The sequence below is a fragment of the Dendrobates tinctorius genome, unplaced genomic scaffold (genome assembly GCF_039654945.1).
Source record: "Dendrobates tinctorius isolate UK_male_01 unplaced genomic scaffold, ASM3965494v1 ptg000039l, whole genome shotgun sequence".
NCBI classification, from domain to species: Eukaryota; Metazoa; Chordata; class Amphibia; order Anura; family Dendrobatidae; genus Dendrobates; species Dendrobates tinctorius.
In genome coordinates, this window is record NW_027361707.1 from 32262164 (window position 1) to 32288320 (window position 26157).

At 42.9% G+C, this 26157-nt stretch overlaps 1 protein-coding gene across 4 annotated transcripts in view; it reads left to right on the forward strand.

Moving 5' to 3' along the window:
• Positions 1-26157, forward strand: part of CPEB2 (cytoplasmic polyadenylation element binding protein 2) — a 128992-nt gene that overhangs the window by 12464 nt on the left and 90371 nt on the right. For 2 of the 4 annotated variants that reach the window (XM_073574593.1, XM_073574595.1), the window contains exons 2-3: positions 3674-3961; positions 26049-26139. In XM_073574593.1, the coding sequence (XP_073430694.1) occupies positions 3674-3961; positions 26049-26139 (379 nt within the window). The remainder of the gene's footprint in view (positions 1-3673; positions 3962-26048; positions 26140-26157) is intronic. The other 2 variants (XM_073574594.1, XM_073574596.1) reach the window with 1 other exon arrangement.

Here is a 26157-nt window from a genome sequence, read left to right on the forward strand (position 1 = left end):
TTGGAGTGCAACTGGTGGGTGTTTCTTTAGAGTCATCTTTGGGGGCGTGTTTCATCCTCCCCTTCCAGATGCTTCCAATCACATCTCAGAAGTCTGAGACTGCTTGACTGCTTGATAAGGGGCTGAGCTGTGATTGGCCGTGTCTGGGAAGGAGGGTGAAGGGACACATCCCCAGAGAAGACTCTGAAGAAACGCCCAGTTGCACTACAAGCAGAGATTTCACATAGGAAACGAATGTGAATATCTTTGCAATGGAGAGGTGTATTGCAAAATGGGAAAAAGCATCATAATAAGGGGAGCTCAGGGATTTTTACAAGGCATTTAGCTAAATTTTTGGGATTAAGTGACAGGTCTTCTTGGTCTTCTTTAAGGGCACTGTTATGTGGCTAGCACAAAATTCTAAGCAGTTTTGTGTTACCAATACTGTATCGATTTTCTATTACTATATGGTTCTTGTTGCGGGATAGACATTTTTAGGATATGTTTTAATGTAATGTACCTAAAAGTCAATGTCAGTTTATTCTTAAGTTGACCTTGTGTATTTCAGCAATTGCAATGCATTGGTCACATATGGGGAATGTCCGCACCTTTTCCGCATTGAAGTCCACAGTGTTATTATCCACCATGGATTTCCTGCATTTTTTCTGCTGTGGAAAATCCAAACTATTTACCTAGTATGGGAACTTACCTTATAGTAACATAGTAACATAGTAATTAAGGTTGAAGGGAGACTTTAAGTCCATCTAGTTCAACCCATATCCTATCCTAACTTGCCCTAACATGTTGATCCAGAGGAAGGCAAAAAAAAACCCATGTGGCAAACAGTAAGCTTCACATTGGGGAAAAAAATTCCTTCCCGACTCCACATACGGCAATCAGACTAGCTCCCTGGATCAACGCACTATCAAGGAAACTAGTGTATATACCCTGTAATATTATACTTTTCAAGAAAGGCATCCAGTCCCTTCTTAAATTTTAGTAGGGAATCACTCATTACAACATCATATGGCAGAGCGTTCCATAGTCTCACTGCTCTTACAGTAAAGAATCCGCATCTGTGAGTATGCTTAAACCTTCTTTCCTCCAGACGTAGAGGATGCCCCCTTGTCCCCGTCACAGGTCTAAGAGTAAAAAGATCATTAGAAAGGTCTTGGTATTGTCCCCTCATATATTTATACATTGTAATAAGATCACCCCTAAGCCTTCGATTCTCCAAACTAAATAACCCCAAGTGTAATAACCTGTCTTGGTATTGCAGACCCCCAGTTCCCTAATAACCTTGGTCGCTCTTCTCTGCACCCGCTCCAGTTCAGCTATGTCTTTCTTATACACCGGAGACCAGAACTGTACACAGTATTCTAAGTGTGGTCGCACTAGTGACTTATATAGAGGTAAAATTATGTTCTCCTCATAAGCATCTATGCCTCTTTTAATGCATCCCATTATTTTATTTGCCTTTGCAGCAGCTGCCTGACACTGGCCACTAAATGTGAGTTTGTCGTCCACCCATACACCCAGGTCTTTTTCAGTGACAGTTTTGCCCAGTGTTTTACAATTAAGCACATAATTATACATCTTGTTCGTTCTACCCAAGTGCATGACCTTACATTTATCCCCATTAAAGCTCATTTGCCATTTATCAGCCCAAGCTTCTAGTTTACATAAATCCTCCTGTAATATAAAATTGTCCTCCTCTGAATTGATTACCCTGCAGAGTTTAGTGTCATCTGCAAATATTGAAATTCTACTCTCTATGCCCCTTACAAGGTCATCAATAAATATGTTAAAAAGAAGCGGGCCCAAAACTGACCCCTGTGGTACCCCACTGCTAACCGTGACCCAGTCCGAGTGTGCTCCATTAATAACCACCCTTTGTTTCCTATCCCTGAGCCAGCTCTTAACCCACCTACACATATTTTCCCCTATCCCCATTGTTCTCATTTTATGTATCAACCTTTTGTGTGGCACCGTATCAAAAGCTCTTGAAAAGTCCATGTACACCACGTCCACTGCATTCCCTTGGTCCAGTCCGGAACTTACCTCTTCATAAAAGCTTATCAGATTAGTCTGACAGGAACAGTCCCTTGTAAACCCATGTTGATATTGGGTCATGAGGTTATTCTTCTTCAGATACTCCAGTATAGTATCTCTTAGAAAACCCTCCAGGATTTTACCCACAGTTGAGGTTAAACTCACTTGCCTATAATTTCCAAGTTCAGTTTTTGTCCCCTTTTTGAATATTGGCACCGCATTTGTTATACGCCAGTCCTGTGGTACAGACCCTGTTATTATGGAATCTTTAAAGATTAAAAATAATGGTCTATCTATGTCTGTGCTTAATTCCTGCAGTACTCGGGGGTATATCCCATCCGGGCCCGGGGATTTGTCAATTTTAGTGATTTTTAGATGCCGCCGTACTTCCTGCTGGGTTAAGCAGGTGACATTTAATGGAGAATTTTTATCCCTGATCATGTTATCCGTCATGGGATTTTCTTGTGTAAACACTGTTGAAAAAAAGTCATTTAGCATATTGGCTTTTTCCTCATCCTCCTCCACCATTTCACCCAGACTATTTTTAAGGGGGCCAACACTATCATTTTTTAGCTTCTTACTATTTATGTAGTTAAAGAATATTTTGGGATTATTTTTACTTTCTCTGGCAATGAGTCTCTCTGTCTCAATCTTTGCTGTCTTGATTTGCTTTTTACAGAATTTATTTAATTTTCTGTATTTATTTAATGCCTCATCACTACCTACTTGCTTTAATTCTCTAAATGCTTTATTTTTATCTCTTATTGCACCCCTTACAGCACTATTTAGCCATTATGGCTCCAGAAGCTATAATATACATTGTCCGCCCCCTGCATATAGCTTTATTTCCTCCTCAAGTCGTCCTGCTGCACCTATTCCAGGTTTCGGAGATTCCTAGACCGCAGTTTTGACATATAGTAAAGCCATGGAAATGCCACGTACGGACACTGTCCTTGATTCTTGAATTAAAGGTGTAGCCAGGATCTAAAAAAAGGTTTGCTGCAATTAATTTTTCCATCCTACCAATTGAAAAATTTGGTTTCCAGTGTCACATTATAGATAACTGTACAACAAAACCTTGGCGCTACTATTTATTCCCTTATCCGATCTGACATGGGTCCAGGAGGACCTTGTCCCTGGCCGAGTTGCAAACACTGTCCCGAGTTACCCAGCTTTGTGTTTTAGGAGTTGTCCATCAGCAGTAGACTCGGTTCACACCTGGTAAACCTACACCAAACTTTTTGAGATTTTGGAGCCAAGTATCATTTACAAAAATCTCAAGGTGGCCTTATTACATCTCTAGCCTCCAATGTAACTTAATTTAAGGCAGCCTTAAAAAACGATAGCACGTTCCTGGAAAAAATTATCGTCTGTGTGTATACGGTCCAACAATATGTTATAGAAATGGCGCCAATGGCTCACTATACCCATGATATGAGATAATACTGGATACGCTCATGCTTCCTCAAGACCATCAGATAAAGTTGGGGGTCATTCTGTCTTATTTTTAGGTCTCCTGTATACCATTGATATAAGCAGATTCTTAAGATAAATCTGATCTAGTCTTAGTGTAGATATTTCTATATCACATGGAAGTTTCCAGCGACACCTACTCATAATCTTGTCTTGGTTTCTCTTGCAGCCTATGGTCAAGCAGTCTCCATGGAGTAGCCACCAAGGCAGCGGCTGGAGCACGGGCAGCATGTCCTGGGGAGGGATGCATGGCAGAGATCGTCGCTCCGCTAATATGGGAATGCCTGGTACCATGAACCAAATCTCCCCTTTAAAGAAGCCCTTCTCTGGGAACGTCATCGCCCCACCTAAATTCACACGATCCAACCCATCGCTCACTCCCAAGTCTTGGATTGATGACAATGTGTTCAGGACAGACAACAACAGCAACTCTCTCTTACCCTTACAGGTAAGAATGGTATGTAACTGCACTTTACCCTTATGCATGCCTTCTATATATACTGTCAACATCTAATATCCCTGCATGCTCCGCTCAGAAAAGACCCAAGGCAACACAATGTATGTACTGTCCGGTTACCCCCTACTCCTAGAGGTTGCCCATATTCTTAGATTTTCTTCATTTCCTTCTCAACACGACAAAACAAATGATTGTTTTTATTTTTCCAACTATTCCTCCATTTTTTGACCTCAAAGGGATATTGGAAAAATTGTGTGACTCCCAGAAAGTCATTTTGCGAACATTGACCCAGATGGTATGACTAGAGAACATATTAATAAAGTTGATTTTCAACCGTAATACGTGTCGTATTAAGGGATGACCAGGATATGCCATTGCTTAGGCTGCGTTTTAGCCTACAGTCAGTTTCTCGGTCGCGGGCTTGTGTCCGAAGCCTTGGAAAACAGGATTCAGAGGTCGGGTGCTGACGGGCAAATTGACTGTAACGATGCAGTCGGAGTCACTGGGTGCTCTGTCGGACATCATTTTTGGCCATATCCACCTACTTGAGGTGGGTCCAAGACATAGTCGATTGTGTAAATGCAATGTGAACACGGCCTTACGTTTCGGGCAAATAAAGACCCCTATCAAATAATAACCCTTTGTACATGGAAGTAGAGTAGGGGGTCCTCAGACTTGTAGCTTTTTAGCAGTTGCAGAAAAACAAAGTCCAGGTTAAGAAGTAGAAAACTGTGTACAGCCTCAATTTTACCCCTAAAATAAGTTTTAATTATGAAAATACATGGGTTAATAGCGAAGGAAACTTTCTAAACGTATTTTCGGGGATTTAAAAAAATTTGGTATCAAATAACACCTATAATAAGAATGTTTTTGCCACAAAAGATCCTAAAGTCGGGTTCAGAAGACCTAATTTCACCGTTTGTATATGGACGGCAATGCCCGTGGGTTTTCTGACCCAACTTACAACCTTGGACGATGTGAGTCCGTATCTGGAGATACCACGTGAATTACGGCAGTCTGATCCTTGCCTAAGGGGGGATGTTCACACAAACGTATTTTGTGGAGGAAGGAAGAGAAATGATTTTTCACGCAGACCTAACGGGGAAAAAAATTGGAGAGTGCACGATTTATGGTCCAGACTAGTGCATACAAATAGTAGGCAACTCCATCCTTTCTATGGACGAGCATAACCAAATCTGTACATTTCACATTGTATGCAGACCCATAGGTCACCCAGGTCTGTTATATAGAGGAAATAATCCCCAGAGACCACAGAGGCGATACACATGTCTGCCTGCCAGTGAAGCAGGTGTGTTTAGTGACAGTCGCTCTCCTCCCCTGGCAGGAGGCCATGTTCCCCACGCACTCCAATGCCTTACAAGGCTGTTCTGCTGTGAAGGGCGACGGTGTTTGTCTGCTTTGTTTTCATGTGGGCAGTAAGAATTGATTTGGGATAATTACAGAGGCCTTAAACTGGGTGAAGCCAGCTAAGTTTAGCCGGAATGATCTTCTTCAGGACCGTAATGTGGTGTGTGACAACACAACTGTGTGTGCGTATAAATAAAGTTATTATTGCTTGTTTATCAGCGGAGACCCTATTTGTTACTCAGGAATGCTAGTATTATTATTACTATGTTCTTGTAAATGGGCCCAGGGCCACATACACAGTCCAGACTGGCGTTGCTGCTCCACACTAACTTCGCCATCCCCCACCGGTCACTTGGCCACCAAATGGCTGCAGTAGTCACGTGACATTAGAGACCGTTCAGGGTCAAAGTGACCAATCAACCAAGATCTGGTTCTTAATTCCCCACCCTGGTCCCATACGCATAATTTTTAACTTATTTTTGGCCTTCAAGGGTCATTCCAACCACGTTCTTTTATAGTTGATGGGACTCACTCCATCAAGCTGCCAAGCACTAGAGCTGGAACTACAGAAGTAGTCAGCAGCGGCTAAGCTACGCCTTTTCAGTAACTCCCATTGATAAAGCGTTTTTTGTGGCCTTTACTATTTTTGTTTTGTTTTCTAGTACCCAAAATGCATTTTGGTTTATGGTCTTTTTGTGGCCTTTTTTTTTTTCTTGGGGTCAGTGCTGTTTTTTTTTTTTTTTTTTAAATGTGTTTTTCTTACATTTTCACCATTTACTTAATTATTGAATTTGAAAATGATTGGGAAAATATTGTACTAAGTGGAAATCAATTGAAAAGGGTCACCAGAGATGACAAAAAGGAGTGAAGGAGGCTCTAAAGCTGTGTTCACATGGAGTTTTTTTTTTTTTTTTTTTTAAGCATCTAAAGAAATCTCTTACGTTTTCCACTATAAAACCGCTTCAGAAAACTCTCCTTTTCTGAGGAGTTTTTAGAAAAGTTGGTATTTTCCTGATGAATTTTCGATGAGTTTTCTTTTCCCTAAACAATGTTTTTTGGTTTTTTTGTGGCCTTTTTTTCATTGGTCAGTGCCTTGTTTGGAGAGGGTTCCTTCAAGATCCGTTTTTAAGAAAAAGTGACATGCGTTTTCTTTTTCCACCAGGCAGTTTTCAAACCTCTGTAGGGAAAAAAAGCACCCAATATTCTTAAAGTGGATTTCCTATAGAAATGAATAGAAAGAGTTTTCCAAGTGGCTTTTCAGGAGGATTTTGGAGAGGATCCTCTCCAAATTACTCCTCCAAATCTCGGTATGAACATAGCATGAGTTTTTAAAGGGACCCTTTCATCATAAACCTGCAGTCCAATCTTCAGGCACCATTTTATTCAGCAGAAGGAGCTGAGAAGATTGATATATAGTTTAGTGAGAAAAGATTAAAAATAATTTGTGTTTTCATCATTTTAGCCTCTGCTCTTTTTGGGATTTTTGGTCCCTGGACTGAAAATAACAGAAAGTGTAAAGGTTTAAATTATAAAAACACAGCTTCTCCTGAATCTTTTCTCACCAAACTATATATCATTTTGCTCAGCTCGTCGTGCTCTATAACATGGTGACTGCAGATTGCATTGCGTTTTCATTGTGACAAGATCCCTTTAAATACATATGCGCATGGTAAAGATGGATCAGTACTGTATCATATCTACAGTTTACAGCTCAGTGGTTGGTGCTGTTGGCGTATGAGACCATATTTTTGGCCCGTGATGCAGTGCTCCTCACAGATTGTGTCTTTGTGGGGGGTGATGTGACTGTAAACATGGCAGATTTGGGCTGATAAACTCCTGTGGCCCGTCTTCTCTTCTACACTTTGCTCTTTTTTCCTTACAAGGTCTGGTATTTAGAGGGAATCTTCCTTCCTTGCATGCATTTTTAGCTCATGTGACTTAGCAATGGAACATTGTTTTGTGTGAAGTCTGTGGCCATGAAATATTCATGGTGTCTACCTCCGTAGCCCAGGGCCCTCAAGCATCCATCGTGACTCCTCAGCCTGTGTACAGAAAAATGCAATTCTTTTTTACCCCTCGCCTGGCTAGCGTTATAGATCGTGAGCTCCTTTGGTCACTCCACCACTTGACTTTTTTTTATTGCCAGGAGGTCCTTCTGCCATTTCTTCATATCAAAAACACTACCTGACATTCTACCGAAGGCAAAATGTCATCTTTGTTTGTACGTCAGATTGTGAAGGTGTCCAGTAGTTGGAAAATAAAAGCTGGAGAGGAAGTTCTGATGAGCACGTTGAACTATAGAAGGATGACCTTAAGGCATGGTTGCCTTAAAGAGGACCTGCCACCATATCAAAGGCCCCGATTCATCGAGACCGGTCAACTTCACGCCGGTCTTGATAAGGGGTCAGGGTGGAGTGTGTCTGACGAGTTCTGTGGGCCTCTGCGTGCGCCTCATCGCAAATCATGTCGCAAATGCCACCGCTCATCAGATTCATGCCACACCGTCCATCCCCCAACTCTGTCACTTTGCTGGAGGTGGGAGAAAATTGAGGGAGATTGTCAAAAGTTGTAAAATTTTGCGCCAAAGCTTTGTGATCTTTTAATGCTTTTTATACCAGAATTCTGGCATAAAATCTTTGCTGAATTAGGCCCAAAATGTCCAGGTTATGCTCTTATTTTATTACAGCTGCTCTCCAGAGTATTCTTTGTTTTCTTTGTTTTTAAGTTCACCATACGTTTCCAGAGAAATGAACCTTTTTATTGAGGGCTAATTTTTATGGTCTTAACCAAAAGAGGCGATAGTCACAGGATTCATTGGCCACTCTGGACCTTCTCTAAGATCCTCTTAAAATGGTTTTTAGATACTTCTCAATCCCGTCAGACACTACCCTGCTAGAAAAGCCTATTCTTTGGGACTTCTGAACGTTATGCCGGTTTCACCCATGTGTTTCACAGTCCAGGTTCGAACCGCGGTGTATGGACTGTCGGCCGTTCTCCTGACCCAAGTTCTACAGCCTCATAGGCATGTATAAAGCTGCTGAGAAGGCATCAGAAGACCTACAGTCAGTTGTATGTCAGGGATCGTACTTGGATCATAAATGTGTGAAACCAATCTTAATGCCTTATTATACAAATAAGATAAGTGCCAAACCTGCCTATTTCAGCGGTATTGGGTGACCAACTAATGTGTATAGTGGCCTCCTGACTCTCTCCCGACAGATGAAGTCGGACACCAGAAGGCCTGGGTTGTTGGATTTTCAACGTCTGATCCCTTTGCTTGGCCAGGAGATAGGCCTCTCTTAGGGGAGTCTGAAGATTGTTTATTGGGGCATTTAGGCTCACGATAGAGATATATATATATATATATATATATATATATATATATATATATATATATATATATATATATATATATATATATATTACACACAGAGGCTTAAAGCACTTGTAAGGACACATGCCCCATCTTCCCTCAGTAATTGACTGGACAGTTCGGCTGCCAGATGTGTATAATCACAACTCCAAGTATCATGGTAATAGCATGGTTTGTAATATCTAGGCTAAAATGAGTCTTAGAATTGATTTTCACCTGATATTTTCCTTTCTACATTAGGCACAGTGGCTTCATACACCCCATAGAGTTCATGTCATTGCACCATTTCCTTCTTGGTTGAATTGCGGCTCTCCTACACAACCCCCGTAGTGTTCCTGCGAGACAATGAATTGCCACATTTGGTCCTCGGCTCTGTTTCAGCCCAGGAGCCGGGATGAATAGACTCTTTGAGTCCACACTTTGGCTAATACGTGGGAATACCCTAAATCTAGGCTGAAATGCACCAGGTTGAGCGCTCCCGCTGGGCCACAGAGCAGGTGTACGTGCTGTCGGCTCTTGTGTTTTTCCACTGGTGATTGACAATAGTGAACAATGTGAATAATACATTGTGTGCGGGGACTGTGGGCCGTAATTACGCACATCTTTCCTTTACTTAGCTGCCCCCAAAGTCTCCGGCCCCCATGTAACACACCACCTCGTTCCCGTATAGCTCAGCGACTGCTGTTTGTAGACTCTGCGCTCGTCTGTCGTTCCCTTTATTGCCGGCTCTGTAGTATGTTATATAACAGCTGTATTATGGAGGGATTCCCTGCAACAAGCCTGAGCCGTGCTGACGGTGCCCCCATAATATTCATGAATTATAGTGCTAGGTCGGTCAGATTATTAGAGGGGCAAGGACCGCTGATGGAGGACACTTTCTTACCACCCACCATATTGTGACTATTTGTAGCAAATAATTATGTATTCATTTTTTTACACAGAGCAAATAGGGGTGATGGATAAGGCTACGTTCACACGCAGTAGTTTCCTGGGTGGATTACATGTGTGCTTTGTCTGTGGTACATGTTTCATAAGCTTAGTTTTATTGACCGAAAACGTTCGTTGTGTCTCTTGCAGCGGTCTTTCACTTTCTTATTGCTTTTTATGGGTGAGAAACTTCTGTAAAAATGCTGAAAGGATTGACGCACTGCAGATTTAGAAAATGCTGCGATTCTCCAATTCAGACAGTATGCTACCTGTGGGTATGTGTGCATTATCTGTGTACTATCCGTGTGTGCATCATCCGTGTGCTACCCATGTGATATCTGTGTATGTGTGCGTCATCCGTGTACTATCCATCTGTGTGCAACCTGTGTGCCATCTGTGTGTATGAGCGTCATCTGTGTATATAGATGCGTCATCCGTGTACTTTCCGTGTGGTATCCACTATCCATGTGTATGTGTGCGACATCTGTGTGTATATCTGTCATCTGTGTACTATCCGTGTGTACGTGTCTGTGTGCGACATCTGTGTGTTTCCTGTGTGTATGTGTGCGTTATCTGCGTGCTATCCATGTATATGTGTGCGTCTTCTGTGTGCATTATGCGTGTGCCATCCATTTGTATGTGTCATCTGTGTGCTACCTGTGTATGTGGAGGTCATCCATGTGTATGTGTCATCCGTGTGTATATGTGCGTCATCTATGTGCTATTCGTGTGTATGTGTGCGTTATCCGTGTATGTGTGCATCATTTGTGTGCTAACCGTGTATGTGGAAGTCATTTGTGTCATCCGTGTGCTATCTGTGTGTATGTGTGCATTATCCTTGTACTATCCGTGTGTGTGCATCATCCGTGTGCTATCTGTGTGTATGTGTGCATTATCCTTGTACTATCCGTGTGTGTGCATCATCCGTGTGCTATCTGTGTGTATGTGTGCATTATCCTTGTACTATCCGTGTGTGTGCATCATCCGTGTGCTATCTGTGTGTATGTGTGCATTATCCTTGTACTATCCGTGTGTGTGCATCATCCGTGTGCTATCTGTGTGTATGTGTGCATTATCCTTGTACTATCCGTGTGTGTGCATCATCCGTGTGCTATCTGTGTGTATGTGTGCATTATCCTTGTACTATCCGTGTGTGTGCATCATCCGTGTGCTATCTGTGTGTATCTGCGTAATCCATGTGCATTTTTCGCAGCAAACTTTTGCTGCGAAAAATGCGGAAATAATTGACATTTATCTGATGTGAAACTGATCAAATCTGCAAGGAAAAAATCAGCCTCGTGTGCACAAGACCTCAGGAATCCCATTCAGTTTGCTGGGACAGTAAAATGCGTTTTTCACGCAAAAAAGCAGGAAAAAAGTGCGGCACAAACACAGCATGTGAACATGGCCTTTGGGTGTAAAGTCAGAAGAAGCTGCTGAGTCGGGGTTTGAAATTGCATTAAAAAAAAAAATAGATGGGACACAAGTGGAAATGACCCTGGGAAAAAAAAACACGGAGTCAACCGTATGTGTTTCCGGCTGCAGCACAACTGCACCATCAGGCCTATTACAGCAAAGGGCACCAGAATATGGACACATTCTCTTCATTTGGGAAAGTTATTCCCCCTTTGTTTTGCATGGGATTTTAGTGTAGAAAGTCCTGACTATTTTAGCCTTTAAAGACCCAATTCATTATTGCATTTACACCTTTTTGTCGCTTTTTGGATTTTTTTTTTTGAGTCTCCGGTGCTGGCACCATGATCGGGTCATGTAACCGCATTCCAGCTAGACGTGTCAACCTTGCTCAGCTCACTTATATTGAGCGGGGCTTCACAGGTCTAGTTGGCATGTGACCGCTTGTATGCAAATTGCAGATTTGTGGTCACGAACCCGCCTACTCCTGACACCGAAGAATGCAGACATGAACCCCAAGCCTGGACCATCCCTTTAAATGCCAGCTATTGATGAGCTATCTGCCCAGATTGCCATCTCCTAGAGCACAATGGGCTAATAGATTAAATTTGCGTACCCTCAAATTTGGGAAACTTGCTTATCCAATGTATCTTATTGTCGGATGAATTGGGTAAATGTAAATCAGCAAATCAAAAACTGAAGCTGCCGTGGGCGCAGAGGCGGCAGTCGTGCCCAGTCCTTGGCACAGGGAGAGGAGTCAGTGAAGGACATGCCCGCTGCCTCTGCTCAGTTCACTTGTTTCTGGATTATTTGCCTGGGTAGTTTTGTAGAATTTCAACTGTTTGCTTCTTGCTTGGTTGCTCGAAATGTGCAATAAAAACATTTTGTCTCCAGAGGGACGGAGAGAGATGAATATTTCATGGCGGGACGATCAGCGCTGTGTATCTGCAGGGGGGTTTCACAGTCTTTGGTTAGGGGAGGCGTTAGGTTGGACAATACCAGCGAGAGGAGGCTCAGGAGCACCGGTGGATGCCAGTGTGTGTAAATGAGCTCTCCAGTCCGGTGCAGGAAAAGTGCTCGTTTCACTACCAAAAGGGATATCGGGGAGACAGAATTAGGAGTTCTGCCCCATTAACCTTTTGGCTGCCACACTGGACATCTGGCTGGAGTTGGCAGGAGCTCTGAAGGTAGCAGGTGGCCGATTAATGGTGGCATCAGCACTGGTAGAACCATTCATGTGCAATCCCACAGAGTTATGGGCTTTACTTGGCGCAGCTTTTTGTTTGCTCATTTTATTTTTATTTTATTGCCATAAAACTTATTACGATGGCGGAATTAGACTCTGATGATTACTCTGCCCATCAAGGGATGACTTACTGTATGTGCCCCCCCCCCAGGCGACTATGTGCGGCAGGTACAGTCGATAAGCCATAATCCAAGCATAGGATGTAGACTTACGTTTTTAGAACTATAAATATTTTTAGATATGTCCAGAAGATGGACCCCCCTTGGTGACCCTTTCTTTTGTACCCTATGGGTAGCTGCCACTTATCCACCAGTCAAGGAAGCCTTAAAACCCCCTCATCCCTCTAAAGACTATTCTCAACAGATAAACCCTAACAAACCAAAGTTTGGGCCTAGCTTCCATCTTAAGTCATGGGGTCCTCCCTTGAGCTTGGGGGGTACAGTCGGGACCATTGCTTTAGAGGGACTCTATGTGCCACCAAACAGGGTCCTTACAATCGGATCCATGTTACTGTGTAGACTCAGAATTGTCGGATTTCTCTTCTTCCATTTAAAAAAGCGACAGCCAATTGGACTACCAGCATACAGCCAACAGGAGGTTGTCGCCAAGCTTTCCAGGACTCTCGAATGACAAATGACCCAATTAGCCCGTTACCTGATGGCAGTAATGCATAGAGTTTAGCGCCTGCACGACGGGGGCGACGCTCGCAGCTGAAACGTTTCGATGGAACTGAAGTTTGATAATCGTCTTTCATGGTCCAAAGAGATTCTTAACAAACTGTCCTAATTGGGGGGTGGGGTCTATATTTACAGCTGGACCCTGGATGATGGCATTTGAGGTGCCTGGGGGCTTGTATTATAAAGCAGTGCTGGCGTCTGTAAAACGCTGTGGAATATGATGGCTACATATAATAAATAATAGAGATATCTGCAGTATTTTTTATCTTAATGTGATGACATATTGATTGGTGCGGTCCAGCCTGTGGGAACCTTCTGACCTTGAGGATATAGGGGTCTTTCTCCATTCAGATGTCCATGATCTCTAGCCCTATACGATCACTTTAGGAGATCGGCAAATTGCCTCTTCAGAGAGGAAGAGGACTTGAACTCTTATCACCACGTATCCTAAAAGTCAATATCAACCCTTTAATGAGCCTTGTCACATGACTTGGGATAAGAGCAAAACCAGAATCTCAATTTGTAGACCCTTGTTTCAGGGTGTTGCTCCTCCTCAGTGCAAAGCATGAGATATGGTTTGGCTGTACAAGAGGCCTTTGACTGGAGTCTGAGGGGTAACATTTCTCCTTGTGAGGAGTAACAAGTCTCTCATACCAGGAGGCTTATAGGCAATGCAATGTAGGAGATAGAAAAACATCTGTAAGACAATCATATATGTGAGACCTCATTTGGCTTTTCTGGTCATTTTCAAAAGCCAGCTTTGGGAAGGAATATTTAACAGAAACAAAGAAGCCATGTTTACCCCCATAATTTGCCCTACTCTCTAGCTGCGACACTCCGACCTTCACCACTGGACTGGAAGAGATGACATCCCAACCAACAGTCACCAAACTCTGCAGCCCATCAGTGGCTTCAGCGGAAAGGAGACTGGTGAGCAGAACGTTATCTCCTCTGTAGACCCTTGAGTGGCAGTGATGGCGCGGAGGCAGATTCCGGTGGCGTATCGTGTTCTTTGTTTCTTTTTTTCAGCATCCCTGATTTAAAAAAAATTGCAATAAAAGGATTTTTTTGATTATCTAATCCCACTCTAGTGAATGAGAACTGAGCTGCAGTCCCCGAGCGCGACCACTGCACAGTGTGTGGAGCTGTGCTGTCTGTCCTGTACAGCTGATAGGTGGGAGTGCCGTGTGTCGGACCCCCATAATCTCGTATTAATGGCCTTTCCTATGTATAGGTTATCTATGTAAAAGTCTTAAGGGGGTTTTACACTAAGCGATATCGCTAGCAATATCGCTAAAACGTCACTGGTTTTGTGACGTTATAGCGATATTGCTAGCGATATCGCTATGTATGATACTTACCAGCGACCGGCTCCCCCGCTGTCCATCGCTGATCGCGCGAGAATGTCCGGCTCCATTTCTCGTCGGGCGCTTCCTGCTGGGCTTCCTGCTGTGACGACGAGCGACGCTGGACGCGGGCGGGAGGACGCAGGATCGCTGTGTGTGAATGGTAAGTATTGTGCGCTGCGTCGCTGCTGCATCGCTGTGAGATCTTTCTGTATGAAAGCTCACTAGCGATCATTTAGCGATGCACCAGCGATCCTGACCGGGTCGTATCGCTGGTTGGATCGCTGGTGCATCGCTAAATGTAAAAAAGCAGACCCTTTAATTGAGTTAACCTGGATAAGAAGGAGTCAATTGTGGATATTTGAAGTGATAGCAAAATTCCATGATGCTGTGTTGTAGAAATAAAAGCCAGTGTCCTGTCCATATAGAATCTGTAGGATTCCTCGGCATGCTTTATATTGGGGAGTGTCTAGCTTTGTGTTTGTCAGTGCTGTCCTGTATGTTGCGGTGCTCATGCTATTTTGATCCCGGATGCTTGTGCTTCTGTGGCCATTCACCTTGAGCTGTCCTTCTGCCATGGTTGGCTCAGCGGCAGCGCTCCTCCCTCCACTGTCACTCTGCAGACGGCACTGCTCCACCACTGCAACTGGTCCTGGACCCTGTGCTCTGTAGGGAATCGGCTCATTCATTGCACATCATAGAGTCCACACACAATGCAGAGGTTACGTGAGGATCCTCTAATCCGGCGGCCAGTAATCCAGAAAAAGACCATAACAGTAGAATTTCACAGCTACGACTGCATTATGTGGGACAGCTCAGGCAAAAGTATACAGCTTGCAAGGGATCAGAAAACCATTGCTGCGTGCCTGAAGAACAGCGCCACCCTTACTTAATGGTTACATATGGTACTGCAGACCTGCTTCATTCACTTCTGAAAATTGTTTTTTGCACTATTGAAACAGTTTTTTTTTTTTTTTTTTTTTAAATCTTTTTGTGTCGTCAGTGGTTGATGGGGGAGCGTCGTCAGTGGTTGATGGGGGAGCGTCGTCAGTTTTTATCATCAGTTTCATACATTTTTATTTTCCATATAAGAATTTCTGAACCTTCTCTTATCAAACAAACAGGAGACATCATCCGAGTGCTGTTGGATTTTTTTCACGGCCCACTAGATTCGCGTTGGCGAGGTTGAACCGTGACTAATGTGACATTAAATTAAAGCCCTTGTTCTTCTCCTTTTCATATAAGCGTAATTGAAGGGGTCCCCACTCCATACATACTCCCCTCCCCACCTCCGCTCTCCAGATACAAAGACTGCCTTGTAAGAGCGGCTCTTGTTCTGGAAGGTTTTTTATTCTTTAAGTTTTTACCTATCTGTAGGATAAAAGAAAACCTTCCGAATCCTTGGGGAAGTGTGAGCGCTGGGGCTGTCACCATCTCGAGGACGCGCCATTCATCATGGAGCAGAAGTGGGCTGTGCTTCATTATCGAGGAGACTGGCAGCGAGAGTGATGTTTTGGGGATCTGTCCTAGCAGGCGTTTCCAGAGATCGGGGCGTTGTGCCTTATCTGTAGGATGGGGCAAAACTCGGCACAAGTTTAATCTTTTCTTGAAAAGTATATATACAGAAAATAATAATGTCTTCAAAACTCACAGGTTAGATATCTGCATGTGTGAGCAGTAGGAAAAAGGCCATAATATGGCAAGCAGTGGCAGAAAATATATGGAGTTCAGCCATGGCAGAATGCGTGTATACTTAAAGGGAATCTCTTAACAAGCGTTTGCTATGTAATCTGAGAGCAGCGTGGTATAGGGGCTAAGACCCTGATTCCAGTCTGTGTGATGCTGTTTTAATAAAATCAGTAGGAGATTTTCACTACAGAACTAGGTGTTTTGTGCCTTCTAGTCAACTGCTCTGTAGAACCCTGCCCCCATCACTGATTGGTAGCTTTCTGCCTACATACAGTGTACACAGAAAGCTGCCAATCAGTGGTGTGGGCGGGGTTATACAGAGCTCAACATTTAGAGAACTGCTAGATTTGCAGCACATAAGACAGTGATTTTATCAAAATTGCAGTAAGTGACACATCACTGGAATCATAGAATCATAGAATCGTAGAGTTGGAAGGGACCTCCTGGGCCATCTGGTCCAACCCCCTGCTCAAAGCAGGATTCGCTAAATCATCCCAGTCAGATGTCTGTCCAGCCTCTGTTTGAAGACTTCCATTGAAGGAGAACTCACCACTTCTCGTGGCAGCCTGTTCCACTCATTGATCACTCTAACTGTCAAAAAGTTTTTTCTAATATCTAATCTGTGTCTCTTCCCATTCAGTTTCATCCCATTGCTTCTAGTCTTTCCTTGTGCAAATGAGAATAAAGTTGATCCTTCTACAATGTGACAGCCCTTTAGATATTTGTAGACAGCTATTAAGTCTCCTCTCAGTCTTCTCTTTTGCAAACTAAACATTCCCAAATCCTGCAACCTTTCCTCATAAGACAGGGTTTGCAGACCGGTCACCATTCTGGTCGCTCTTTTCTGAACTTGCTCCAGTTTGTTGATGTCTTTTTTAAAATGTGGTGCCCAAAACTGGACACAATATTCCAGATGAGGTCTGACCAAAGAGGAGTAGAGGGAAATAATGACTTCACGTGATCTAGACTGTATGCTTCTGTTAATACATCCTAGAATTGCATTTGCCTTTTTTGCTGCTGCATCACACTGTTGACTCATATTCAGTCTGTGATCTATTAGTATACCCAAGTCTTTTTCACATGTGCTGTCACTTAGCCCTATTCCTCCCATTCTATATATGCTTTTTTCATTTTTATTGCCCAGATGTAGTACTTTGCATTTCTCCCTGTTAAAAACCATTCTGTTAGTTGCTGCCCACTTCTCCAGTTTATTTAAATCTTTTTGAATCCTCTCTCTCTCTTCTCTAGTATTAGCTATCCCTCCTAGCTTTGTGTCATCAGCAAATTTAATCAGTTTACCCTCAATTCCTTCATCTAAATCATTGATAAAGATGTTGAACAATACAGGGCCCAGGACAGAGCCCTGTGGTACCCCACTTGAGACATTCTTCCAACTGGATGTGCAGCCATTTACGACCACTCTTTGGGTCCGATCACTAAGCCAGTTATGAATCCACCTAACAGTTGCTTTGTCCATTCCATACTTAGTCATTTTTTCAATAAGGATTGTATGAGAGACTTTGTCAAATGCTTTGCTGAAGTCAAGATATACTATATCTACAGCATTTCCTTGATCCACCCAATCAGTGATACCGTCATAGAAGGAAATTAAGTTAGTCTGACATGACTTATTAGTTAGAAACCCATGCTGACTCTGTTTAATCACTTCATTCTTATCCAGGTATTGACATACATGTTGTTTAATAATTTGTTCAAAGATCTTTCCTGATATAGAAGTCAGACTCACCGGCCTATAGTTGCCTGGGTCCACCTTCTTCCCCTTTTTGAAGATAGGAACAACATTTGCTCTTCTCCAGTCTTCTGGCACTTCTCCTGTTCTCCAAGAATTTTCAAAGATTATAGAGAGGGGTTCAAAAATTTCTTCTGCTATCTCCTTCAGTACTCTGGGGTGTAATTCATCTGGACCTGGAGACTTGAATTCATTTAGGTTAGCTAAGTGTTTCCTCACTATCTTTCTGTTTATAGATATCCTGGATTCTTCTATTCCCTTAATAGGACAGTGAATAACAGTTGATGTTGCATTTCCTTTCTGAGAGAAAACAGATGCAAAATAGGAATTTAAAAGTTCAGCCTTCTCAACATCCTGTCTTACCATTTCATCATTTTCATCCTGTAAAAATCCTATAGCATCTTTGACTTTTCTTTTACTTTTGACATATCCCCAAAATCCTTTATTATTGCTTTTGACATCTCTTGCAAGCCTCAGTTCATTTTCAGCTTTAGCTAATCTGATTTGTGCCCTGCAGGTTCTGCAGACAGCATTATATTCTTCTTTAGATATGCCTCCCTCTTTCCATTTTATAAACATTTTTTTCTTCCTTTTTAGCATGTGCTTAAGTTCTGTGTTCATCCATCCTGGTTTCCTTAAATGCTTCCTATTCTTCCCTCTTTTCGGAATTGTTAACAACTGTGCTTTGAGAATTTCATTTTTCAAGATTTCCCATCCTTCCTGGACATTTTTGTCTTTAAGGATATCCAGCCATTGGATCCCTCCAATTCTCTTTCTGAATCCCTTAAAATCTGCCTTTCTGAAATCTAACCTTGACGTCTGAGTCTTCACAGGTCTTCCACCTCTAGTAATCCAAAATTCTAAAATAGCATGGTCGCTACCTCCTAGGGTCCCAGCCACTTTTACCTCCTCAACCATTTCCTCCCTGTTTATAAGGATTAGATCCAAGGTAGCAGTTCTCCTTGTTTTCTCCCTTACCTTTTGGAAGATAAAGTTGTCAGCAAGAGAGGATAAGAATTTCCTTGACCTGTTAGTTTTGCCTGAGAGAGATTCCCAACAAATGTCTGGATAGTTGAAATCTCCCATGACAACTATGTCATATTTTTTGGAGAACTTGGCCATCTGATGCATAAAGAGTTCATCTATATCTTCGGCTTGCACAGGCGGCCTGTAGTAAATGCCTACAATGGTGTCCTTTCCATTGTTCTGTCCTTGTATTCTTACCCAAACAGTTTCCACAGAACTCCCAGTCTCTGAAGCTTCAATCTCTGTGCAGATATACGCGTTTCGAACATACAATGCGACACCCCCTCCTCGTTTATCAAGTCTGTTTCTTGCAAATAAGTTGTATCCTTCTAGTCTTGTATTCCAATCGTGTATTGTCCCACCAAGTTTCAGTGATTCCAATTACATCATATTTCTGTTCCTGTGTTAGTAGTTCCAATTCTCCTTGTTTGTTGCCCATGCTTTGTGCATTAGTATAGAAACATTTTAGTTTGTGATTGGTTTCTCTTTCTCCAATATTTTTATTAATTAGATTCTTTCGTCTTTGTTCTTCCTTTCCACTTCTAATAGCAGAGTTCTCAATAGCATTTGTCAGGTGTATGGCTTTTTCTGGTCTTTTGCTTCCCTTCCCATGTTGTTCTAGTTTAAAGCTCTCCTTACAAGTGTAGCAAGGCAACTTCCAAATACATGCTTTCCAGTCTTCGTAAGGTGCACCCCATCTCTAGCAAGTAGTCCATCGTATAAGTAGTTCACTCCGTGATCCAGAAATCCAAATCGTTGCTGATGGCACCATCGACGTAGCCAGTTGTTCACCTGCAGAATCTTATTCCACCTCCTTGTTCCATGGCCATCCACTGGGAGGATGGAAGAGAAGACCACCTGCGCTCCCAGTTCTTTCACTTTCTTGCCTAAGTCTTCAAAGTCTCTGCAGATGATTTCCAGGTCGTTTCTTGCGGTGTCATTTGTCCCCACATGTAGTAGCAGGAATGGGTAGTCATCTGTAGGTCTGAAGAGTCCTGATATCCTGTCAGACACATCTTTAATTTTTGCACCTGGAAGACAGCACATTTCTCTTGAAGTTATATCCGGTCTGCAGATAGCGGCCTCTGTTCCTCTCAACAGGGAATCCCCCATGACCACCACTCTCCGTTTCTTCTTCACAACATTTTTCTTTCTCCATCCAGGAGGACTCTGAGGGCGTACAAGGTTGCTGTTTGTTGGCAAAGTCTTATCCTGATGTATTTCTTCATCGTTTTCCTGCGTGAGAGCCTGGTACTGGTTCCTGAGCAGTATGGGTGCTGACTGCCTCCTGATCCTCCTGCTTCTCTGGGTCACATGTCTCCATTCCTCTGTTTCTTCAGGTGCACTTCGAATTTCTTCTCTTTCTGTAACATGAAGAGATAATTCTGCTCTGTCCAAGAACTCTTCACCTTCCTTAATGATCTTCAACGTAGCTAACCTCTCTTCGAGATTTTGCAACTTTTCCTCCAACAGGGACACAAGCTTGCATTTCTGACATGTGAAGTTTGGCTTTTCCACTGGTAAATCTGTGAACATGTAGCAAGAAATGCAGCTCACCAAATGGCTCCTGGCCTCTTCCATCTTGAGATTTCTTAAAAACGATGAAAGATGAGCCAAATTTCGCGCGCCGATAGGCGCGCGGTTTTTCCAATTTCCTCTTTTCAGCTGCAACGGCCAAAACCCAGTGATCGTTGAGCTCGCGGAGACTCTTCACTTATCCCAGAAGGCACTGGGAATATGCAAATGATCTCCTCAAGACTCTTCCCCTGGTTTTCCGATTTCCTCTTTTCAGCTGCAACGGCCAAAACCCAGTGATCGTTGAGCTCGCGGAGACTCTTCACTTATCCCAGAAGGCACTGGGAATATGCAAATGATCTCCTCAAGACTCTTCCCCTGGTTTTCCGATTTCCTCTTTTCAGCTGCAACGGCCAAAACCCAGTGATCGTTGAGCTCGCGGAGACTCTTCACTTATCCCAGAAGGCACTGGGAATATGCAAATGATCTCCTCAAGACTCTTCCCCTGGTTTTCAGGGTCTCTAACCCTACATCAGGTTAATTGGCAAAAATCTGCTGACAGATTCCCTTTAATACCTTGCATAGTGAATAGAAGCCATTATACTGAGATGGAGAAATTAAATTGTGAATGCTGGTGGGAGTAGGGAGCATTAATAATCTCTGTACAACGCTGCGGATTATGCTGCCACCAGCCCTGAAATCTGCTTACTATCCTGTATGTCACAGTGCTGTATGATTATATTGACCTTCATTTCCAAACGACTCATTAAATGGCTTCTAATTAGATGGCTATGATTGCTCAGGGACTGATGCGGGCACTGCCCGGGCTCTGGGTGCACGGTGTATGGAGCGGTGTATGGAGCGCTGACTTGTAATCTTCCACTACAATGCCCCTCTGTGCTATGTACGGCCAGTGGCGCTCACAGCAGACTTAATAAGGATAATCTGATTATCTTTCTTTGAAATTCGATTCCAGCTCAGAAATTGTTGCCTTCAAGTTCGATTTAACTTTTCCACTCAGCGGCAGCTCCTTAAAGAAGGCTTTATACAGTGCACGTCTTTTACGCGCACACCATATACAGTCCCCTGGGAAGCACAGCTATGGCGCGGAATATATCTGCGTCATGACTCTGTGCCGGATCCATTCCAAAACAGATTCCATTCGTTGCAGATTTCTGTCTTTTTTTTTTTTTCTTTTTTTTTTCACATGAACTGCCCTACATAATAATATTGGTCCGTGACAGCCAGTGTACGTGAAATGCCCCCGTGTGAACAGAAGCGCATGAAAAATCATCTAGATTTCGCCCACAAAAATGGACGATTTATGGTGATCTGTTTCTCATCTACAGTTAGGTCCATATATATTGGACGGAGACAACATTTCTAATTTTGGTTCCAGACATTACCACAATGAATTTTAAACAAAACAATTCAGATGCAGTTGAAGTTCAGACTTTCAGCTTTCATTTGAGGGTATCCACATTAAAATTGGATGAAGGGTTTAGGAGTTTCAGCTCCTTAACATGTGCCGCCCTGTTTTTAAAGGGACCAAAAGTAATTGGACAGATTAAATAATTGTAAATAAAATGTTCATTTCTAGTACTTGGTTGAAAACCCTTTGTTGGCAATGACTGCCTGAAGTCTTGAACTCATGGACTTCACCAGACGCTGTGTTTCCTCCTTTTTGAGGCTCTGCCAGGGCTTCACTGCGGTGGTTTTCAGTTGCTGTTTGTTTGTGGGCCTTTCTGTCTGAAGTTTAGTCTTTAACAAGTGAAATGCATGCTCAATTGGGTTGAGATCAGGTGACTGACTTGGCCATTCAAGAGTATTCCACTTCTTTGCTTTAATAAACTCCTGGGTTGATTTGGCTTTATGTTTTGGGTCATTGTCCATCTGTAGTATGAAAGCACGACCAATCAGTTTGGCTGCATTTGGCTGGATCTGAGCACACAGTATGGCTCTGAATACCTCAGAAGTCATTCGGCTGCTTCTGTCCTGTGTCACATCATCAATAAACACTAGTGACCCAGTGCCACTGGCAGCCATGCATGCCCAAGCCATCACACTGCCTCCGCTGTGTTTTACAGATGATGACGTATGCTTTGGATCATGAGCTGTACCACACCTCCGCCATACTTTTCTCTTTCCATCATTCTGGTAGAGGTTGATCTTGATTTCATCTGTCCAAAGAATGTTCTTCCAGAACTGTGCTGGCTTTTTTAGATGTTTTTTAGCAAAGTCCAGTCTAGCCTTTTGATTCTTGATGCTTATGAGTGGCTTGCACCGTGCAGTGAACCCTCTGTATTTACTTTCATGCAGTCTTCTCTTTATGGTAGATTTGGATATTGATACGCCTACCTCCTGGAGAGTGTTGGTCACTTGGTTGGCTGTTGTGAAGGGGTTTCTCTTCACCATGGAGATTATTCTGCGATCATCCACCACTGTTGTCTTCCATGGCGCCCAGGTCTTTTTGCATTGATGAGTTCACCAGTGCTTTCTTTCTCAGGATGTACCAAACTGTAGATTTTGCCACTCCTAATGTTGTAGCAATTTCTCGGATTGTTTTTTTCTGTTTTTGCAGCTTAAGGATGGCTTGTTTCACCTGCATGGAGAGCTCCTTTGACCGCATGTTTCCTTCACAGCAAAACCTTCCAAATGCAAGCACCACACCTCAAATCAACTCCAGGCCTTTTATCTGCTTAATTGAGAATGACATAACGAAGGGATTGCCCACACCTGTCCATGAAATAGCCTTGGAGTCGATTGTCCAATTACATTTGGTCCCTTTAAAAACAGGGTGGCACATGTTAAGAAGCTGAAACTCCTAAACCCTTCATCCAGTTTTAATGTGGATACCCTCAAATGAAAGCTGAAAGTCTGAACTTCAGCTGAATTGTTTTGTTTAAAATTCATTGTGGTAATGTCTAGAACCAAAAGTAGAAAAATGTTGTCTCTGTACAAATATATATAGACCTAACTGTATATCTGATTTTGACATTCATATGAGTCCCATTGGATCCATCTATATGAGATCTGATTTTTTTTTACAGCCAATTTTAAATAAAAATAATAATAAAAGGCCTGTTTCCTATGTAACCTTTATTCTATTAAAAACATGTCATAAAAATAGTGTCTTTATGGCATCTTTTTTTGTGAGTCCTTTGACGCATTAGATGGCTGTTGGCCGAATGATGGTTTAGCTGATCGCTCAGCCAACAGCCATCTCTGCCAACTCTTCCCTACACAGGTTCACTTACCACTTGGCCATTGCTTCTGGATTCTTTATGAAAAAGCCATCAGCTGACATTTCAGAGAGAGAAAATAATATCGGTAGTCCAAAATGTGATGTATTTAAATTATAAACATATGCGCTATCTAAGTCTTCCCCAACCATCAAACACTTCTAGATCTCATATCACGGTAGTCATTGCGGAATAGGGTGACAGCTTAGAGCCCTGTGAAATGAGATCTGGAACATTTTATATAGCTGCTGCATCTCTGCACAGTAGCTGCAGAGATCAGTGAGAAGAGGGCGTGTTCTTTTCAACCTTGCATGATGCTGCCTGCTTATGATTGGTCAGCTTCATGCAGGGGAAGAAGTACACGCCCCCAGACAAAATTCTCTGGTAATGCCCAGTTGAACTATTGCATAAACTATAACCAACTAACTTTACAAGCTAATATATTCGCAACAGAGAGGAGAAATTTAAAACTACTTTTTAATCAGCTGTCGCCACGATTTCAAGATGTGGTCAGTTTAATATGCACAAACCGATGAAAGGCCTTCTTCAAAGGGTTTGTCCAGTTAAATAAAATCCTTAAAAGTGCTTGAAACAGCTCTATCCCTTTTTAATATAGTTGAGTTGTCACAGTTTCTTCACTTTCAGCCCTTTACTTGAGGTTCCTATGTCGGCACATAATCAGCGTGTAAGAAGAAGGCACAGGACCAAAACTGAAGCTGTTAAATCTGGGGCATATCTGATGATCATGTAATAAGTATACAGTACGTAGGCCAGTTTCACGAGTGTCCAACCTTTACAGTACAACAAACTCGGGACCGGCCACGAATGTCGTGACCTGGACTCAACAATCTTGTTAGCATATATGAATGGGCGGTCAATTCGGACATCGACTCAGATCATGAAAGTCAGACGAAACCGGCTATACAAGTACTATTTTTAATCACATTTTAATGGTGTAATCTAATAGTAGTCATTTATGATATTGGTTACCGTAAATGCTTGATGCCAAATTACCTGGAAAAAGTGGACTTTAACTGCGCTGCCCGATTGCCAAAAGCTTGGATCTGAAGACCGGAGGTTAATGAAAGTGACTTATTTTCAACGAGTTTCAAAGTCAAACAGGCTCCTTCTTCAGGGCACCCACATGTAGGTTTATTTTCTTGGACATTGACAATAAACCACTTTCATTAGCCTCTGGTCTCTGGATCCATGCTTTTGGCAATCCAACAGCGCAGTTAAAGTTCACTTCTTCCTGGTAATTCGGCAAGTTGTGGATATAGTAGCAGCTGATATTGTCACGCTATACAGTGGTTGTATCTACACACAACCCCACCAGGTGAGCATACAACTACATGTTTACCTACTCTGCATGATCTGGATAAGATCCTATTTGCTCTTTACATTCTCCTAAGCTTCATAAATGCTTGATAAGATGCCAGTCCCACCACTGGGAACCCACCCAGTGCCGTGGCCACTGGAAGAACTAAGGGCCCCATCACACATAGCGATCTCGCTAGCGAGATCGCTGCTGAGTCACAAGTTTTGTGGCACAACAGCGATCTCACCAGCGAGATTGCTGTGTGTGACAGCCATCAGCGACCGGCCCCCCTGCCGGTATCGCTGATCGTTGTAGGAAAGGCCAGGACTTTTCTTTGGTCGCTGGTCTCCCGCTGGCCACCACGCATCGCTGCGTGTGACAGGCGGGAGACCAGCGATCAGCTGGTAACTAACGTTCACATCGGGTATCTAAGGGACGCACGTCCCTTGGATTCCCGATGTGTACGTTAGTTACCAGCTCCCTGCATTAGCGCGCTGGATACTAGCGAACACTGCGACGCTGCACGCTCGGTGTCGCTGTGCTGATCGCTGGTGAAGCTGTCTGTTTGATAGCTCACCAGCGATCACATAGCGACTTACCAGCGATCCTGACACGTTGATATCGTTGTCGGGATCGCTGGTGAGTCGCTATGTGTGACGGGGCCCTAAGAAACCTGAATCCAATATCCGATATATCCATATTAAATTAAAGGAAATACCAAATTCAACAAAAATCTAGCAGCAAGCCATTCTAGATACAGCGAGTTCATCTCTTTTGATTCATTGGTATTTTTTAGCCTATAGTAATGAGATCCTGACATGGTGCTTCCTCCTTGAAATAAATAGCCGTTCGTACATACGCCATATGTTTAAGGGGGGATTTTTCCACCGGATTTAGTGCGCTGTATGTATATTTTAACCAGTCTGACTATTTATTTTCTGGTAGTCAGAGGTCTGCTGCCTGCATTGAGACCCTGTTATAAAGAAATATTATTTTTCACAATCTTTACCTTGTAGATAGATATAAAGAGAAGATGTCTGCTTCATTTATATTCTCTATTGTAAAATATTGATGCCTTTATCTGCTGCTGACTGGCATTGTACTGCATACCACCAGGCCGAAACACCACATTACATGCAATCTAAATTACACTTGGAGGCGGCCAAATATTAATTCAGATCTGCTGTTCTCTTGTAGGATCGTAGCCGAATGTACGACAGCTTGAATATGCACTCATTGGAAAACTCCCTCATTGAAATAATGAGAGCCGAACATGATCCCTTAAAAGGTGAGTAGACGTGACGTG